At 38.0% G+C, this 21,451-nt stretch overlaps 1 protein-coding gene across 1 annotated transcript; it reads right to left on the bottom strand.

The window, feature by feature from the left end:
- LOC109821280 (polyadenylate-binding protein 2-like) lies at positions 3,454 to 20,525 on the bottom strand. Its single transcript, XM_020387466.1, has 11 exons — positions 20,340 to 20,525; positions 19,496 to 19,573; positions 13,279 to 13,405; positions 11,660 to 11,778; positions 10,922 to 11,587; positions 10,747 to 10,824; positions 10,585 to 10,674; positions 7,136 to 7,270; positions 6,155 to 6,337; positions 5,091 to 5,252; positions 3,454 to 3,923 (listed from the first exon to the last, which is right to left on the bottom strand). Exons 1-11 carry the CDS (start codon positions 20,523 to 20,525, stop codon positions 3,696 to 3,698), a joined length of 2,052 nt encoding a protein of 683 aa, XP_020243055.1. The 3' UTR covers positions 3,454 to 3,695.

Below are 21,451 nucleotides of genomic sequence, written 5' to 3'. Positions count from 1 at the left end.
CTTGGAAGAGGCGCCGTTCATCTGCTGTTGAGGCTGTTTGCCTCTCTTGTTCTTCAGATCCGCGTTGTAGCGGATCCCGTCAACTGACTCCATGGCCTTTGCGAATTGTTTCGCAAGGCGTTGACGTTGCCTTTGGCGGGCTCTCTTCGAGAGAGTCACCACGCCCTCTGCGGCAGAAGGGTTGGCTAGAGCAAATCTGCCTTGATTGGGAATTGGAGGAATCTCACCCGATGCGACTTTGGCATCAAACAGGGCGAGATCTTCGTTGGTGTTTTCGACTTCTTCATACCAACGAACCTTTGACTGCTTTAAGAGAATAAGACAGAAGTGAAAACCAACTTGGATTTGGAAAATCAAATTCTGAGAACTGATAGAGGTGGAGAATATAATTTCTAAAGGAATTTGAAAGTAAACTGTATTCAGACATGGAATTCAAAAGGCATACAACAATGCCTGTATACGCACAACAGAATGATGTTGCTGGAAAGAAAAACAGAAATTATTAATGTAGTTAGAGTGCATGTTGTCTCATTCTGGTCTCTTCTAAAAACTTTTGGGGAGGAAGCATTTAACTGCCAAACTACATTTTAAATAGAATTCCCACCAAATCAGGATCTAATACTCTACACCTTATGAATTATTGGAATGGGAGGAAACCTAATTTGAGTCATTCTCAGGAAGTGGGGATCTACTAGCCCATGTCTCATCCATGTCCAAACTTAGCAGATAAGTTTAGATTTTAAAAACAATAAAAGTTGTAGTTCATTAGGGTATTCTAGCCCAAATCAAAAGGTTATATAGTTCTATGAAATAAAGAAAAGGAAGTCATTGAAAGTAGAGATGCTACATATTCTAGAGAATCTAGAGAAGAGCGAACAAGTTCAGAGCGCAAACCAGAACCTGCTAACTGCTTACATAGATGATGATATTACAGTGTTCGTTCCACTAATGACCCCTAGATATCGTGTAATGAACCTAACCTTGAAAATGATGAAATACCTATACGAAATTAATGTACCTTAACAACCGTTGTAGGCATACCAAAAGACCAAGAAGCACAACCTCATGGATGGCCATGATTACTATTCTGTATCATGTGAGTCATTTCATTGTTTTTCGGTAGATACAAATATAGACAAGAACAAAGATCCCTTAACCTTGTCTGATGCCCTGATGAAATCGCATGAATCGGCTTTATGGCACTAGCAATCGTATGAGAGAAGAACTTTGATTCATTAGATAAAGATAAAGTATGGGAGCTATGGACTCTACCAGAAAATAGAAAAGCCATAGCGATGCAATGGTGCTCAAAAAGAATTATGTGTTTGCATGGATCTATTGATAATTCAAAGCCGGTAGTTTGCCAAAGGTTTAACCAGAAGCGCCAGGAAATAGATTTTTCAGGACGTATCTCCTGCTACCTAAATTTGCATCCATTAGATATATTTTTGCTATTGTGCCATTATCTTGATTGGAGTTATTCCCAAATGGATGTTAAAACTGCATCCTTTACCGGAGAGTTGAAGAAGCAATATATATTCACAACCTTGAAGTTTTCAGGTGAAAAGAACAGAACATAAAGCTTTACACAATTGATGACAAGTCCTCTATATGTTTTAAACAGTTCTAGACAATGGTATCTCAAATTTCTGATGCAGTTACTAAACTTGGTTTTTATTCAAAATAAATAATAAATGTGTATATTGCTTAAGAAAGTGGGAGGCAATTTACTAATATTAATCCTATTAATTTGGATGATATATTGCTCCTAGGAAATGACATAGAAATGTTTGAATAAAACCAAGGCAGATCTCAGCGCAAAATGTTGAGATGAAAGACATGTCGATGATCCATCATATATTCTTGGAATTCAAATAAATTCAGATAAGAAATTCTAAGAATGCTAGTTTAACAAGAAAATATTTAAATCAGTTCTCTTAAATGTTTGGAATGGAAAATCCAATCGCCCGACCAACATCCGGTTATAGAAAGAGATTATTAAAGAGCAAAAGCCCCTGGAGAGCCAATAACCATTAGATGTTCCTCATGCTCAAGCAATGGAGCTTGATTATGCAATTGTGCATCCACCGACTCCGATATTAGCTTATGCGTGAGTCAGTCAGTAGATATCAAAGTAATCCAGGACCAGCACATGCGAAGCTGTAAAAGGATTATAAGTATACTCATGAAGTACATTGACTCATAGATTAGTCTTATCAAGCTGATTCGCTTTGAACCTCCCGGTTATTTCCAGATCTGATTTCGACGGTGCATAAAGATCATGGAGAAGTCCCTTCGACGCACTTTGTATCTTTGGAGGAGGGACGCTGTTTCTTAGTCAGCAGCAAAAACAAGTGTGTTGCCAGATATACGCAAAAGCTGGAATACTATAGCTTGCAGTAATGGCAATTACACATCGTGTCTGGATAAGACGGTTTGCATGATCTTGCATCTCAATTTTGTTAGAGAACCTATTTAATGTTATTTGATAATCAAGCAGCAATAACTTAATCATAGGCGCCGCAATAGATCTCAAAGCGAAAACATATTGAGATCCAGTATCACTATATTCGAGAATATTGTAGAAACAGGAGAAGTCAAAGGACTATATCCCTACTACAGATATGATTGCGATCCTTGACAAAAGGATACCAGCGGATCTTTTATCAAACATGTAAGTTTGATGGGACTTAGGAATAAATAATTCAAGTAAAATTTCATGAATAATGAAATAAGAGTTACTCTCTCCGGATAGTGGGAGTAATAGTAAGCAGAAACATCTGATCTCACGCGATAGTGAGAGGCATGCCACTTGGTTAATTGGTCAAGTGGGAGATGTTGCATAGACTCGGTCTAATGTGACCAAATCAACGTTGTTTCTCTGTTGAGAGAAACGTGGAACGTGAATGGTTTGTTGAGAGGAAATCTCTCATCGGGGCGGAACTGAAGGGCTTGGAGATAGTGGGTTAAGCCCCTATAAAAGGAGGGATGCATTTCCTTTAAAAATACAACGAAAAAAAGAAAACCTCTTACCCATTACCGGAGCCCCCCTTCAAAGATATCATCTTTTCTCTTCTCTATACTCGTTCATCTTTGAGGTCCAGACCCAAGTGAATATCACAAGTATTACAACGCTTAATGACTAGAAATTATACTAGGTATAAACATGTCGCAGACTCGGATCGACCTTTAAGCTTTCAAGCCAAGGCCCCAAGCACCACCCCCCTAAGCCACTGGCGAGGGTAAGAGACCATCGGTTGCATTAACAGCTTATACCCAAATTGGTCATAAGTCTGATCAGGAAAAGATTACTCAAACTTACAATTGCATTTGCGGGACTGCAGTCGCAGTGAAACAAGCAAAACCCTGAGTGCAGCTACCCGCTACAAATTGGAGCCGCCTGCAGTAGAAATCCTCCACAAACCAACAATTCCATAATAATGTAATTCAAAATTGAACTCATGCGGGATGTCCATGACCAAAGAAGCAGGAATTAAGAACCTGAAGTACAACAATGACAAATATAAGATGAACTAGAAAGCTACACCAGTATGCCCCAAAAAATAGTGTACCCTAAGATAAGGCGTTCCACAGGGAACAACAAACAAAAATTATCCAAAACCATAATAACGTCTAGCCTCTCTTAAAACTCTATCAAAGTATGAAAAGAAACAGAAACAGTAAGGAAAGCAGACTCAAGATTCATCGCTCAGCGACAGTGAAGCCATTTGACCGTGAGGTGATTGCTGAGCGACATTTCTCAGGACCTCCATGGCCTCGGCCACTTTCGCCTTCAAAGACTCTGGAGACTCTAGCAAATGCAAGACCTCGGTCTGATCCATCTCCAGCAGCATACCAGTCACTTTGGCAGCATGATCAGGCTCTAACTGCACCACAAGAGGGTATAGATTTTCACCAAGCATCTGAAACAGAAGCAAGGCAACTGTTATTATCCAAATCTCCAACATAAAGCAGGCATGTGCCGTTAATCTCAAGCCAAAGGAAAGCTCTAGTAAACTACTTGGGAAAAAAGGGTTATTAGCAATTTGATACCCCGAAGTTCTACTTTGACAGTTTTACCGCAAAGCTTTCAAATTGATGTTAATTTGTCATTTGACACCCCCAAAATCTTTTACTTTTCCCTCAGGGCTTGTTTGGATTGAAGAGAATAAGGGTGAAGGGAAGTTAGGAGAACCATTCACCTCCATTCACCTTGTTTGGGAACATTTAGGAGGTGAAGTTATTCACCCTAGTTCCCCTTGGTTAACCCCCTAATAGTATAAAATTTGTTACCCCCAAATTGGGGTGTAACCAAGGGGAAGGGAACTCCCTTCCCTTCCCTTCTATTCTCTCACCTAGTTTCCCTTAACTTCCCTTCACCCCCTACAAATCCAAACTGGCTCTCAATCTGTTTTCAAACTAAAAAACTAAAATTTGATAACTATAATTATTTTCTGCTTTTTCCGAAGCACTGGAAGTATGGAGCAACCTGGAGTAAAATTATATCGATTTTGGAGAACATGCCTTATACTGTTTTCGCATGTGTTTAGAGAAGCGAACCATGTTGTAGGTAGATTGTCGGCTCATGGATCGAGAAATGAGATAAGAGTTTTATAACAATGCTTTAAATTTACATGTTAAATTGGCTCTCCTGGATGACTCTTGGGTTTTGCATCACATCAGAAAAAAGTATGAGTAACCAGTTTGAAAGACATGTCGGACGATTTGGGCTTGTTTTGTGACTTTTGTCACCATGTATTTGCTTTTCTTTTGGGCTGTTGGAGATTTTCGGTCATGTTTTAGGTTTTTTGTTAAAGGATAGTGCTATGATATCATGCTTTTTCACATGTTTGAAAGTTCTTGGAAACCCCTCCTTGTAAGCTTTTAATGGCTAATCCTGCCATCAATAAATAGAATTGAGAGGTTCGGTCGGGGCCCCGCACGAATTTCTGGCTAAAAACCGCGAACAAAATTAATGTTAATGTTTAGTACATCAGGGTACCAAATTGTCAAAAAGTAACATCGGGGTATCGAATTTAAAAAAGAATGAAACTTTGAGGTATCAAAGTGCAAATGCCCAGAGCACTTACCGTCCTCTGCTGGTCAGGAGAAGCATTTGCGAGCGCTGTAGCTAGAGCACTGAGGGGTTGTTGCTCCCTTTCATGACTAGGCATGGAGGGGAAATTGCCACCCTGCATGTTGCGACCCTGTGGGTAACCATATGAACGTCCCCTGCCATGGCTAGGCAACATCTGCAGCACAGACCACTCAATTACGGTGTTGAAGAAAAAAAAGCTATGTAACTCGAAATTTTACATTATGCAAAAGTAATGCATCTCATTTCAATATAATATATGCTGTTCAATATAGTTATCTTAGAAACTTGAGGTTTTTTTTTTTTTTTTTGCTAAATTTAAGGTTTGAGTAATTAAGTGTTTGCTTTTGAATTATTTCTCAAGACTTGAGGACTTTTTTGTCATGATTGATATTCAGTTGGCATAATATTTGTTGTGATAGTGACCATATGATTTGTATTAGAATGAAGTGAATATGAACTTTTGAATTAGATATGTAATTTGTGATGATATATTTGAACATTTCATTATGATACTTGTTCGTAAATTAGTATATCCAATAATAAATTTAGAATTTTTGTTTCAAAATTTAAATGTTTTATATTTTGAAATCATGGTCCTTGTTGCCAAAATTATTATGGATAATTTTATACTTCTTTTCAATTTAAAAATAACAAAACATATAAATGATGTTGTGTTAAGCTACATCCGGTTTTAAGCTATCGAGAAGCAGACATAGGTAAATGTTATTCATCATTTTCAACATTATTCCATCATATAAACTACATACGTCACACAGGCTAGTGAAAACTAATATGCTTCATGCACAATGAAAATGCAATGGCACATAGTAATAAGTTACATTCAGAAAGTAGGAACGCAAAATATTCAAGTTCGAGCACACAAATCAATTCTGCAGAATGGGCAAAACATTGGGTGTGGATTAGATCACACACCTAGCACGATAATATGGTAGTGTGTTGCATGTTTTATCAAAATGATAACAGTAAGATCCTTTCATTATGTACAAGAGTTGAGAGAAAACCAATAAACATGAAGAAAACAAAATTAAGACCAACCTGATGCGGAAGGAAATGCATGGGCTGCTGCATCATTTGCCCAGGACCCTGTCCGCCACGCCGACCTACAGGGCGGGGCTGCTGATGACCTCCTTGCTGAACTAATGGCATAAAAAAGTTTGGCATATGACCCCCTGCAGGCCTCATCCCAGGAACCATTGACGGCTGATAACCAAATCCTGGCTGTAAACGAAAGAGTTAGCCATAAGTGTTACTCATAAAAAATAGTTCAGCCCGAGTAAATGAATCAGGAGGAACGTTCTATGTATCTTCTGTTCTACCTTCTTGAAGAAAACTTTTTCATCAGCACTGGGAAGTACAATGCTATATTCAGTATAACTTTATTATTGATTTCCTAAATTCTCTGCTAAATAATGTGCAATCATTACAAACGCTTCAACATTTTGGTATAACGTATGCAATCCATCCAAATAAGACAACAACCTGTGCACATGCTCTAGCTCTACGAGTCCTTTCAGCCTACTAATCAAATAAATCAAGGAAGCCACTCTTATCGCTACTGCAGACAGCAAAGCTGTCAACATCAGATGTAGATTAATAAGTGTATCCCTCTGCAGGACCCTAATAACAGGAAATAGCTGACAGTTTCAATTACTCAAGATAAGACTTCGCAGAACCTTGATCAGTAAATAGATGTTACTTATTACTCTAGTATGCATGGAAAGTTCTCGGGTCATTATCATTCATTGACAAGAAAAATTGAATGTGCTGCCAGCCCCAAAATCTTAACAATGAATAATTATTATACAAAATACAGGAAGGCTCAGTTAATACCAAGATAGTGAATTTTTAATTTGGTCACATGAATACCAAGCAGAGACGTGTTCCAAGGAAACTGAAAGATAAAAAATATTCACATTTGCCATCTTAAAAACCTTAACAGTTCATATACACGAGAAATAGGAAATTCTGTACAAGAACTTTCCGTTAGCTTGCCCATATTAAACCAAGAAATGTTACCTGTGGAGGAATCAGAGCGGGAGGTGCTTGGCCATAGAATAGCTGTTGTCCAAGAGGAGGAGCACCTGGGGGGAAAATGGGCATGCGAGGCACTCCAACAGGCGCCATTCCAGGTCCCATTTGTGAAAACTGTGCCTACAAAAAGCATAAACCGTTTTTTTCAGAAATGGCAACCAGGAAATAAATGTATCGTACAGAAATACCCAAAAAGTAAATGATGAAAGTTGATGCACTGGACATTTATCTATGAAGAGATGGTTGTACATGATGAAAAAAAATTACGCAATAACCGACAAAATAATGTGTATGGTACCGCTAAACTAAATTGAAAATAAGTAAATTGAAGGCAAAGGCAACAACCATTACAAAAGAGGTTATGTACGGCCACACTATTGAAATTTAACATAATAGATTCAAAGCAATGCTATCTAGAATAAGACACACTATCAGAGAACCAAAACCATACTGCAAATATGAAGACATATTCACATATGAAGGATAGGTATATCCTTCTGTCAACTAACCACCGCAATCATCATCATCATATGATTCACCTCTTTCAATATAACTGTTATATTTTGCATTAAAATGGCTTCAGATATGGAACAAAATTTTGCATTGAGTAGGCTTGAAGGATGATTCAAATATTCTTTGTTTTTAAGAGGCAATGAACAAGAGAAGAGCTTATGCGTCGGCTACTCACATGTAGAAAAAACTCATGCATTAACCACTCACAGGCAGAAAGGAAAAACTACTTATTTTGGTAAATCTCGTGCAACTTAGGACCAGACTCCAAATTGATCTGGGAAAGCAGATGACAAATCTGCTAAATGAAGCCACATTATCTACGAGACACGGTACAACCTTAGATGATGATGAGCTCAATAAAGTACATTCCTTCTTTTCTTAGAAACGCTAAAGTTAAGAACACATCTAAACGCCAAAAACTGCATGCTTTTTCTTCCAGGAGTTGACTGAGTCTCCCACTAGGAAACTACATGTTTCACATACCTAAGAGTCTAAACATATTATGACGTCAAGTGTCCTACCTATGGACAATAGTTTTCAACACGCCAGGAAGTTTATTTAATTCAGCAGTAAAATTTATGGAAAACAGAGCTATAGATTAATTGTGTTGTTTTATTAAGTGCTCCCTCCTTCCCTCTCTCGGTCTGCTGCTTGCTGGCAGAAATGAGATGGTTCCAGCATATTACCAAAAACACAAAAGTGAAATGTTGTAGATTTAGTCAACTGCATTTCAGAAGATTGCCAGAGTGCTCATAACAGATGCATTGATATGGTAGGCTGTAGTGGTCTGCATGTTCACATAACATTGAGTAGATTGAACTATAAATATATTTAACATATTCAGTCTAGTTGGGCTTGGTTCAGTTTCTAATCTCAGATATTCTTGTTTTCAGTTTGGATTTTGGGTTTGCTTTTTAACTCAAATAAACAAAAAACCAACAATATTGTTTTCTTTGGTATATAAAATTATAAATATCCCCCAACCTAGTTATTATCACTAATTTAACAAAGACAAGAAAGACCCAGAGATATCTCTCAGATATCTTCTCCACCCTATCCTGCTGTGCATCTGAGCAGCAGCAGCTTTTAAGAGTTTTAATGCGCAGGCAGCGTCAGCAACCAGTTTTAATAATGGGGATTAGGGACAAGAAGATGGTGAAAGGGCTTAGCCAGCAAAATTGTTTTCAACCTAAGGATTTTTTTAAGGTGTTAGTTGATTTTCTTTAAAAAATGATAATTTGGCATTTACCCATGGACGGTTTGTGTGGAGAAGTTATTCTTGGAATTCGTGTTGATGTCAAACGATAAAATTTATGTTTATTTCAATGGCCATAGAAAGTAACAATACCTGCAAGTTTTCACCATATTTTAAAACTTCAGATCATTAATATAGCAGACAAGATCTTGTTCATAGACTGAAGTCCAACTTAAAATAAAATTAAAATTAATGAAGTTAATAAAAAAGGAGACATTAATCTTTTCATTTTGAACCTCATTAGCATTTACCGAAATCCTTGTACTCCTTAGAAGCTCCACCATATGACACAGTTATGAAAATCCTCTTCCCAGAAAATAACTAAACAATAAACCACACCATATTAGTTAATGGTGATAGAGAGAAGTTCTCAGAGAGGGTTTCAGAATAGGGACATTGATAAACACAGGGCTAGCAACTTTACAAGGGACCACAAAGATTTGAACCAGCCACTGCTATTGACAATGAACTGTCCACATAGAATTGTTAATGTGGACAACATGAAGAATTTTACTTTCATAATCTGATAATACTGATGTTATTAGATGACTCAGAAGCTATATTGCATAAACATATACACATGTGGCTTAAACATTTTAAAGAAAAACAAATATTTCCTTCTAGAAACTCCCTTCAGCAGGCAACAAGTGATCAAAGACTTAGTGAAAAACAATCAGTGTTATCTTACGATTTTAGCGAAGTGTATTATAGTAAAGAATAACATCTCCCAGAAATTTTTTTAAGGCTACCATATCCTCTCTAGAGCACACATTCTGGAGATAGCATTGCATAAAATCTGTATCCAAGTTTCTATAAGAAAGAGGGTGAAACCTAGTTTCGAACTCATATTCTAGGTTATCACACGATCACTTTTCATAATAGTTTCAAGCAAATCAAGCAAAGAACACTTTCCAGAATGCTAAAAAATTCACATTAACTAGGAAATAAAATCCAAAGTACTCATGGAAAAAAAAGGACTCCCGTACCACGCCGTAAAACTTAAAAGGCTTGTTTCTTTCCATGCATGAGCTTAAAAGACCAGGAAAATACAAGTCCATCTGCCTGCTACCAAGTTCCATGAAGATATCATGGCAAGTTGCCTCTTGCTCAAAGTTGCATAGGCAATTTAATTAGCACCAACTCAAGGGGGGTCAACGTTATATCGATCAGTCAAGAAAAGAAAAGGAGAAGAGGTCGGTTTATTCTTCTGCTGAGCTCTCTTGCTTGCAGGCTGACTTCTATATCAAAACAACTTTGATGGGAGATTTTGGGATGAATATTTGATGATGGTAGGCACCAACTTAGAGAAATACTAGCAGCACCTATAGATAATAAAACCACCCAAAACTTCATGATATTCACGTATGGACACAAAAATAATGTCTAGAACAACATCCAGAGACAATTGTACTGCCATATGAGAAATAAAGATTAAAAAGGAATGAATCAGAAGGAATGCATGCAAAGAACTAAGCAGGAAGAATACAGAAGAGAATGCTAGAATTTTTCATAGGCTTAAAGAACAAGAACTATATAGAAATGCATTCACATGTGTGGAAATACCAGTGGTACCATACAGTTACTTGTGAAGAGGAATTACAGATTTTTAGAGTATCACCAAATTAAACGGAAAAAAAGGACAAATCTTTTATATTCAATTACATACCTGCAACCTAGCTTTTCTGTCTTCTTTTCGTTGTGCATGGGCAACATATAGAGGCTTTCCACCAACCATTTTTCCATTCATTTCAGCAAGCTACAAAGAAGTTGAAATATAAGAACCAACCAACAATTAGGTTTCCAATGCTAACTTATTGCATAAACTCACAGCTCGAGATGCCTCTTCAGGTGTTGAAAATGCAACAAACGCAGATCCTTTGCTTATACCATTAGGATCCCGCATAATCTGCACATAATAAATATCTATATCTTAACCTTATCCAAGCCAGAAAACGGCCTACACTTGATAAAGAATGAACTGACTGAGTTTATTCTAGAAGAACCTTGCATGACGCAATCATGCCAAACTCAGAAAACATCTCTCTCAGCTTATCATCTCCAACGCTATCATCCAAATTCTTCAGATACAAGTTAACCCCTTGATGTTTGTCAGCTAACTCTTTCATACCTTGCTCAAATCTCCCTTTCAGCTCCCTCTCTCTTTCAGACTTCTTCTGTGCTTTCCCAACATACCACTCTTTATCATCAAATTTCTTTCCATTAAGTTCCTTAACTGCTCGTGCAGCGTCATCAGGATTGAGAAAATTAACAAATCCAAAGCACTTGGATTTCCCATCATCCTCCTTCATTACTATCGTACTAGTAAGCTGCCCAAACTCGGCAAAAACTTTTGACAAATCTTCCTCTGTTGTGGACTCCGAAAGATTCTTCACAAAGACATTAGAAAACTTCTCCTTGCTTTCGTTATCTGCTGTATTTTCCCTCTCCTGCTTACGAAGGAAAGGACCAACATAAACCACCTTATCATTTAAAGCCATACCGTTCAGCTTGTCTATTGCATTTTGTGCTGCCTCCTCCTGATCAAATTGAACATAACCATACCCCTTCGACTGCCCAGATGCATCCGTGGCAATCTTACATGAAAGAACATTCCCAAACGCCGAGAATGTGTCATGGAGCGCCTTGTTATCAATACTCTTGTCCAGATTCTGCCAAAACAGCAACTAGACTAATCAGTACAAGCCCATCCACAATAAAGAAAGAAACAAATATCATGTTACCTTGATAAATATATTAGCTGCAGCACTAGTTCGTGTACTGGGATCACGATTTGAGTACATTATACGAATTGCCTTATTATTGATAGGCGTGAAGTTAAGCATATCCAAAGCCCTTGCCGCTGTACATAAGATAAAATGGCATTAAAGAAAAACACTTGGCCTTAAGTTTGCTCCGTTTTTTTCTAAAACTAATAACTGCATAGCACTAATATCAAAAAGCAAGCTACATATCACAAACAATAAATTTCCTGAAATTGATTATCTCATGGAAACAACAAAAAGAAATACGCACACTGCAAACTGAAAATTTTCTTTGAAAAATGATGACTTGAAGCAGCAGCAACAAGCACTTTGTACAGGAAAATACACAAATCCTCTAATTTCATTAACATTTAGCTGCAAAAAGAATTTTAATATATACAAATCATAACTTTTCCAAAATAGATCACCTTTATAAAAGCAACAAATAGCAAGCTGATACATCAAAAATCATAAATTACTTAAAATCGATGGAATGCACAAGAACCACAAGAGGCAATTTGTGAACCACAAAGCTGAAATTGATGCTCTTCTGATAAATAATTGCCAATGGTTGTAGGAATGTGACATGTGTTTGTCATTCATAAACTATCTCCCTTGAAAATAGCTATTTTCCATGCATTACTAGCTCTCATGCTACTATCCATACCCAAATCATTTATTATTGAGATATTTTATCTTGAAAATTGAAATAGTTATACGTTATTTGTTTCATTATTATTATTTTTTGTTTATAGTGAGAAAATCGTATTGGCATGTTTTCAATTTGAATAGGTGTCTATTGAATCTGAATATTATCAGAATATGCGTGCAACATTATTATAATACTATGTCTCGTGCATCACACAAATAACAACTAGTATTTGATAAAACTAAGGACCATTAGCAGCAACAACAAACAATTTGCACAGGAAAATAATTTGATTTCTAAAACCAACGTTTAACAACAACAGAAAGCAAATTGTACAACCAAATCATTAAGTTTTTAAAATCAATGATCTGCATAACCATAACCAAGCAAGTGGATACATCAATAATCATAATTTTCTCCAAAAATCAATTACTATACATCAACAAGAAGCAGCAACTCACACACCATAAACCAGAAATATCTAGAATTGATGATAGTTAGAAACAATAAGAAACATGGTGTAAAGGAAAATCATAAAATTATATAAGTTTAATCAATATTTAGCAACAGCAAGAAGCGCATTGTACAATCGGAATCATAGAACATCAAATCAATGGCATGTATAATTCTAGCTTCCAAGCTATCTATTATCCATAACTTACTCTCGTTTATTATTGAGACGTTTTATCTTGGAAATAGTTCTGCGCAGCATAGGTTGCTTTCATTGATTTTTTTTCCTTTCCAGTTTCTAACAAAAAAATAATCCTAGTGTGTTCTCGTTTTGAATGTGTATTCAACAAATAACCACTAGCAGCAGCAACAACAAGAAATTTTTAGAGGACAAATCATAGACTTCACCAACATTTTTTCGAGAAGCAAATTGAACAACCCAAAGCCTAAGTATTCCAAAATAAATCAGGAAACTTCGAGTCGCAAGTAGGATCATTACCATCGTTGGGATTGGTGAAATTGACGTAGGCGTAACCAAGAGATCGGCGAGTGGTGATATCTCGACAAACGCGAACCGAGACGACCTCCTTGAACCGCAGCCATTTTTTTCTGTTTTCCTTTTTTTCCTTTCTTTGGTTTTTTTGGGATTTTAGAGGCTAGGGTTTTGGGAGGAGGGCAGATGAACTGCACGCGCCCAAGGAAGCGACAAGAGTCCGTCGATGCGAGCAGGAGAGGGGAAAATAAAAAAAATAAAAAAAAGAAAACCCTAATCTACAGTGGTAAGGATCGTGGTACTCACCGTTGAAGTATGCGATCGGACGATAGCAACCGTTAGATCTATAAATGGGCCCCACTGGCTTTTTTGTCTCAGTCGATGGGGGGGTCAGGGAGAGAGGAAGAGTAACTGATGAGGCGCCGTCGTAAATAGTAAATGTAGTTTGCTGTTTTGTTTCTTGTGTATCAGATATCAGATAAATATAAATAGAGATACCCGTTTAATGTGAAAATTAAAAAGATAGATAACGGTAAATTTTTTTTATTAAATGTTGGATTTTGTTTTGTTGTATGAAGTACCGATGGCTCGTTAAACTGTTGGATAGTTCGGGGTTCTAATATTTAGCTTCGAAGATAAGTGTACACTTCTTTTCTTATTATTTTGGTACTAAAATAAACAAGAGTGGGATCATGATAACTCATCATTTTTTTATAACTTTTAATGAAGGACCTCATTTGAACCATTTGGATTGAGGGGAATGAGGGTGAAGGGAAGTTAGGGGAATCATTCACCTCCATTCACCTTGTTTGGGAACACTTAGGAAGTGAAGTTAATTCACGTCCATTCACCTTGGTTCACCCCCTAATAGTATAAAAATTGTTACCCCCCAAATTGGGGTGTAACCAAGGGGAAGGGAATTCCCTTCCCTTCCCTTCCTTTCCCTTCCTTTCCCTTCACTCAGTTTCCCTTAACTTCCCTTCACCCCCTACGAATCCAAACAGGCCCTTAAGAGAATGGGACATTATACAATACTAGTGAAGAGCGGCATGTGTTGTGCGCATGCTCGTTTTGTAAATTTCATAGAGTTTGTTGTAGGCTAGTATCTCTGAAAGATAGAAGTAAAAGACGTTCAACTTTCTAATTGTCTAAATTCTCTTCAACATTTTCCCTTTTTTTAATTATAATTCCCTTGAATTTTTAGCAAGTAAATAATATTGGCATTGAAAAACTCCATGATCTGATGCTTCTAACAAAGATTATCAGGGATATTAAGAGACTTATTTATGGATATTAACACATTTCTGTGGCCAAAAAAATAAGTACTTGGAAGTAGGGCTGTCCATCCGGGCCGGCCCGGCCCGGAAAACCGGGCCCGGGCCGGGCAAAACCCAAGCCCGGACCCGGGCCCGGGTGGTCCGGGCCGGGTCCGGGCCTGAGCGGGCCGGACACCGGGCCGGCCCGGTTTGTTTTTTTTTTTTAATTTTGTTTTTTTTTATTTTTTTAAATTTTAACAAAACCATAAATTATAAATTATTATAAAAAATGTCATAAATTTTATTAATAACTTGAAATGAAATGACATAAATTACAAGTACAAAAAATGATAAAAATAACTTCTTTATTAATAATCGGTAAATCCTTTACAAGTATAAATTTATTTCGAAATTCGTCGCATCACAATAGATGAGTACATCCCAACTAGGTTGGCACCTACTCACCCATATCACTATCATTTGCAACTTTTTTCGAAATAATTTAATTCAAATTTAAAGCTAAGAAATAAAAATTACAATTTTATGAATATTATCTAATCATTATATCTATCTGCTAGTCCCAACTCTTCAAATTTATCTTCAATCATAGCAATCCGTTCGATGCCTTGTGTTCGCTTCTCGTATCTCCACCAATCCTGTAAGCACATCACCGCTTGTACAGTATACGGATCTAAGCATGTCCTGTGGTCGTCGATCAAACGTCCTGCTGTGCTGAAAGCGGATTCCGAGGCTACAGTCGAAACCTGCACTGATAGTAAGTCACGAACCATGGTGGAAAGTATAGGATATGAAACTGATCCATATACTTTCCACCATTGCAAAATATCTAAAGCATTTCCTTGACATCTAACTAAAGAAGCAGAAAAATATTCATCTATTTCAGAAACATCTAATCCTGATGAAGTTCCAGATCCACCAGTTAGTTCAGCTACCATTGCATACCTATCAAAACTTACACTTTTACCTCGACCTGTGCTCGAAGCTGAAGGTGCCGAAGCTGAAGACTGTTGTGTAGCTACACCATATCTAGCTGCATACTCATCATATAAGGTTTGAAAATAATTTCTAATAGCTAAATAATGAGTAGTAGCAGTAAGGGTGGATCCATCATCTAAGTCTATAATCTGTCCACCATACAATGATTGTAACAAACTTCGAAGGCCAATTTCCTTCAAGCATGGATCAATAAGAACACCAATACCAAAAATATGAGGAATAGGCCTAAAATACTTATTAAATTTACTCTCCATTTCAAAAATTATACTTCCAAAAATATCATCCATACGATATTTTGTAAAATTTTTTTGAATATTTAAAATTTGTAAAGCAGCTAAAGTAATAGTTGGATAATAACAACCAGATAATAACATAGTAGCATCATAAAAAACTTGTAACATCTCATTTAATTTACATATAACTGTCCATTCATCTTCAGTTATTCCATAAGCACTACCAGAGCTAGAACTAGAAGCATAAAAATTTATAAAATCATTTATAATTTCTTTATATTCTATTGCTACAGATAACATTGCATAGGTGGAATTCCACCTATGGTCAACATCTTTTGGAATTAGTCTAGGCTTATAATTTTTTCTTTTACAACATTGTTTCCATCTTTTAATTCTCATTTCAGAAGCATTATGCATATTAGTAACTGTTCTAACTTTTTCTATCATGGGTTTAATTTCAGAAAATGCACTTTGAACAATTAAATTTAAAATATGACAGATACATCTAACATGAAAAAGCTCACCATGACATGGCAATGACAAAGTTATTTTCAGAAAATCAACAGCTACATTATTATTACTTGCATTATCTAGTGAAAGAGTAAATATTCTTTGATCAATTTCTAGTTTCATAAGTTCTTCAACAATTAAATTTGCAACATTAATACCAGTGTGTGACTCTTCAATTGCAATAAAAGAAACAACTCTTTTAAACATTTTCCAACTTTCATCAATCCAGTGTGCTGTTATACATAAATAACCAGTTTGCACTCTAGATGACCAAATATCAGAAGTTAAAGAAAATTTGCAGTTTAAATTTTTAAAATAAGAAATTATTTTTCCCTGTTCCTCAACATAATATTTTAAAATATCACGTTGACAGGTTTGACGAGAAAATTTTGTAAATGCAGGATAAAAACCATCTCTAAATAAATCTTCAAATTCATCATCTTCTACTAATTTAAAAGGAAGGTTTTTAAGAACAATAAACCTGATTACGCATTTCCGGGCTCGGGCAGCGTCATAATTCCAACTGCCGAGGGTACCTGAAGAGGATGATTGGGAAAGCATAGACTGCCGGATATCACCTTGTAGATTTTGGCCTTTGTTGTGTTTTTCAATATGCCGTTTGAGATGGTTGGTGCCGCTCTTATGATGAGCTTTGAATATCTGGCCGCACAACGCACATTTCGCATTCTGAGAGATGATCCTACCGTGTTCATCCTTGGTGACGTCTATCTTCTCAAAAAAATTCCATACATCAGACCTCGGCCTTTTTGGAGCTCTTGGTGCCGTAGATTCGTCGCCACCAGATTCAGGATTAACACCGGTAGGATGAGGAGTTGTTGTAGGAGGACTCATCTCTGGATCGGTAGGAGTTGCATGTTGCTCTTCATAATCAGACCCAGAAGCCATTTGTTGGAAGTATTAGAAAATACAAAAGATTATAGGATAGTATATTAGTATGAGATAGTATAAGATTGTATAAGAGAGTAGTAGAGAGAGAAATAGATGAGTTTTGTTGTGAGAAAATGAATTGAAACCCCCCCTCTATTTATAGAAGCAGCCCCCTACGGGGACCAACCCGGCCTCCCCGGCCCGGCATAACGGTCACTGAAGGTGACCGTCGGACCGGGCGGGCCGTGCCAGCCCGGCCCGGCCAAACGGTCACCTCGTTGACCGTTCGGTCGGGCCGGGGCCGGGCCAGCCCGGCCCGGCGCCTGGCAGACGGTCCCACGCTTTCGCTGGACCGTTTATTTTGGCCGGGCCGGGCCGGGCCGCGTCCGGCCCGGCCCGGCCATTCGAAGAACCAGTGCCCATTTTTGAGCACTGTTCGGGGCCGGCCCGGGCCCGACAGGGTTCGCCAACGGCGACCCGGGCCCGGGCCCGACCCGGGGTTTTTGCCCCGGGTTCCGGCCTGGCCGCCGGCCCGGGCCCGGGCACGACCGGCCGGGCCCACGCGGCCGGGACACCGGGCGCGCCGTTCGGGCTTCCGGGCTTTTTGGACACCCCTTATTGTAAGCGCAAAAATATGTACATGTTTGAAAAAGATCTTTTGTTACCAAGTTGAATTTTGAGCTCGGCGTTAGGACTCTTTCTTATTCTTAAATACTTCAACACTAAAATGGGACTCAAAATAAAACTAATACCCCTCTCGTCTCCTCATCTCTCTCTCTCTATATATATATATTATATATATATATATATATATATATATATATATATATATATTACTACATCCTTCAAAATTCAATCAAATTACCACAGTACACTCAAAAGTCTCATTCAAATATTATAATAAATGCAATAATACAATTTTTGATAATTAGGCATTATGATTATATACTATTTATAAAAGAGAATATGGATGTCAAAACTTTTAATTTTCCAAAATATCCTTCAAAATTCAATCAAATTACCACAGTACACTCAAAAGTCTCATTCAAATATTATAATAAATGCAATAATACAATTTTTGATAATTAGGCATTATGATTATGAGATGGAAAATTGTTAAATTAGTATTCACATAAACGATATATGGTATAAACGATATATGGCATTAAGCATGCTTTTGGCAAATTCAACTCTTTATCTTCCATAATGCTTTTGGCAAATTCAACTCTTTATCTTCCATGTAATTGTGTAACTAATCCAACTCCCACCTCTTCCGGTTCCCGTCTTTCAAAGTACTTAATTCTGCAATTACATACTTAATTAATCTCTGCCTTTTCAAATTATTTAATTTCAAGTTCATCAATCTATTAAACAATGGAGTTTTTTTTTCTTTCAAAAGAGGTCTTTTTTCCTAAATAATTGGCAAAAGCTACTATTTTGCTAATTATTTAGCAAAACCGACCACATTTTGGCCAACAGGTCAAAAAGAGGTCAGTTTCACAAAAACAGGCTTCTGAAATATACAGACTAGTAGTCCTGTATGTTTAGTGGCCAGTAATTGTCCACTAATATTGATTCGGAAAATCCTAGTCCCGTGGGTTTTCTGAACTGTGCAAAGAAACGCAAGGGACTACTAGTCCCGTGTGTTAAGCAGAGACTTGGGTGAGAGCAGGGCGTTGTTGCCCAACAAATCCACAGGGCTAGTAGTCTTGTGGATTTGCTGGGCATAGCAAAAACGTGCACATGCTATATCGCTTCATATACATTGCTTAGGAGACCTGTCTGGGCTACAAAAATATCACATCCACTTCATATAATTATTATACAATATAATATTTATATAGTTATAAATTTTAAGAAATAAACACTGAATAAAAACATATTTAATGAATTCACTACATCACAACATAATAGCTACGTCATATACATATCCATATGACAAAATAGTCCAAACAAATCCAAATATATCAAGTCTATCAATACGACAAATATAGTCTAAGCAAAAAAACTAATAAATTATCACATGCAACCTAAAAGTTTACCCCTCCACCGTTGTCTCCATCTTCGTACCCGCTCCAATTATCGGCGTCCTTCTTCGATTTGAGCTCGTACATGCTCGCTCTCTAGTTGTGTGTGGGGTTGTAATGGACTAGCTTGTTGTGATAGACCAGCTTCAAATTCGTGCGAGCAAGATCCGCCTCGTCTTCATTGGCGTGTACATACCCTCTCCTCATGCGCCATATGCTCGCAACCATCATGCCGATCTTCATGAGTTCAATGAAGAGCTCTACGAACCCTCCCCATTATCCGTTGCAATACCGATATATGTATTGAATCTCTTCTGGTGGTAGTTATGCCTTCATTTGCAATCCCCTCTATCTCATCCATAGCATCTATCTACAATTACGTAAAAAGATATAATTAGATATATAAGAAACCAAAAGCTAATGGATTAAAAAACTATTTAAATTTACGCATTTTACTTATCCATTCTCTCTCATCTACACCCCTTAGTACATATCTTGCTTGCTGGGAACGTATCTCGATTTCATTGACTGAAGGTGTGGTTTGAGTGATTAACTATCTTCTGGTAATCCCCTAATACCATCTTATATAATTGGTTTCCTCCAACGGAGGAAAAGCTAATCGACAATGCTCAAATGCCGCTCATTCTATCTAGCAATGTACTGATTATGTACAAGTGGCCAGTCAATCTGATGCCCACCTGTTGATGACTAAGATCACACAATCAATCGTATCCAGAAGAGGATAGGTCGGTTCCTCCGGAGACCTCGTCGGGACGAGGTAGAGGAGATTGATGAAGGGGTCATCTCCTTCTCTGAATTTATGCCTGGTTTTTGAATTGGAGGCTGAAGTTCATGCTATAGAAATAAGAAGGACCCGTGAGAGGGCGGGGACCGGTACCCTCTGTGGTTCCTCTGATGATCAAGTTAGTGAAACTTGAGTGGGGAAGGGGAATGTTAAGGAAATAACTCATGTGGTTCTGAGGGGTTAGATTGCCCAAGCTCTTAAGATCCAACCCCTACTTAAGGGTCATACCTATATATATCTAGGGGAAGATGGGCAGGTTGGTCCTATTTTGCTATGTACAGGAGGGCGGTGGCAAGATGTGGGCTAGACACTGAGTCATCCCTCGTTTTACAGGTGGTGGCTGCTGACTGGAGGGGAAGTCACTTCGGCATGGGAGATAAGCTCTCTGTATTTTTCGGGAAGTGATTGAGAGCATGGCAGAAGACACGCTAGCAGGCTGAGTCATCTCTCGCTTTACAGGCATCGGTTGGCGACTGGAGGGGAAGTCACTTCGGCATAGGAGATAAGCTCTTCGCATTTTCCGGGAAGTGATTGAGAGCGTGACAGAAGGCTCGCTGGCAACTGACAAGTCATGAAGACCTTCAAGCTAGAATCAAGATAAGGCTTGTCCTAGGTGGACTGGGATGCAGACATGTGCTCAGGGGAAGAGACTTGAGGCGGAGGTTATTCCTCAATCTAGTCGATAGGGAATGTTCATCAAGTCATCTTTGTGAGTCGCCAAGTAAGTGGTCGAGTGCCCTTGGTGGGTTGTCTTCGACAGGGGGGTTGGCTCATCCCACCTTTCGAGTTGACATGAGTGACATGGGTTCGACGAGTCAGCGGAGTTGGGACCTCTGTTAGGCTTGGGCCGCCAAGGTGGTTAGGGCCAGTTTGACAGAGCTAAGACTATCAATTTTGCAAATATTTGTATCTTGGGTGGTTGAGCACCATAATAGTTGGCCCTTTTTGCTTGGAGTTTACTTTAGTCTAGTCCGAGTGAAATAAGATTGGCTTTTTGTCAGTGAAAGTCTGCTCTTAATGAGAAACTAAGAAATCTCCATCAATTGACGTGGCTGACGTCATCAGATATCTTTCTTTAATTGTCATGGCTCCGCTCTGCTTGGCCGCTGTTATTAAAGATTTGAACCACCATTTTCAGGAAATGAAGCGTCATGGATATAATAGAGGGCATCCTGTTTTTCGAGCGTTGGGACACAGAGCAATAAATGAGGGTGGCACTTCGTACTTCGAGTGAACCGCTTCAGATTCCAAAGTGGATCTTGCTTGGTTGCTTCGAGAATCACCGCATCCCTTCACATCCTTCGATATGCTCCTCCAGATATCTATAAATAGTTTTAATTGGGGGCTGATAGGATTCCTTTACGAACTTTCATTCTGAAGAATATTTGATATTCCTCCATGCTTCTTAAGAGAAGGCAAAACTTTCAATGGCCTCTCAAGTTT

This window comes from Asparagus officinalis, chromosome 8 (assembly GCF_001876935.1).
Source record: "Asparagus officinalis chromosome 8, Aspof.V1, whole genome shotgun sequence".
Lineage (NCBI taxonomy): Eukaryota > Viridiplantae > Streptophyta > Magnoliopsida > Asparagales > Asparagaceae > Asparagus > Asparagus officinalis.
This window is presented reverse-complemented; position numbering and strand designations above follow the sequence as displayed.

Bases quoted from the DNA above. Each gene is read 5' to 3' on its own strand.
- LOC109821280 (XM_020387466.1), bottom strand. From the start codon at position 20,525: ATGCGAAGAGCTTATCTCCTATGCCGAAGTGACTTCCCCTCCAGTCGC. The intron at 19,574-20,339 runs GTAAAACGAGGG...ACGTAATTGTAG, and splicing joins CCAGTCAGCAGCCACCACCT to ATAGATGCTATGGATGAGAT. The intron at 5,253-6,154 runs GTTGGTCTTAAT...TCTGTGCTGCAG, and splicing joins TGCATTTCCTTCCGCATCAG to ATGTTGCCTAGCCATGGCAG.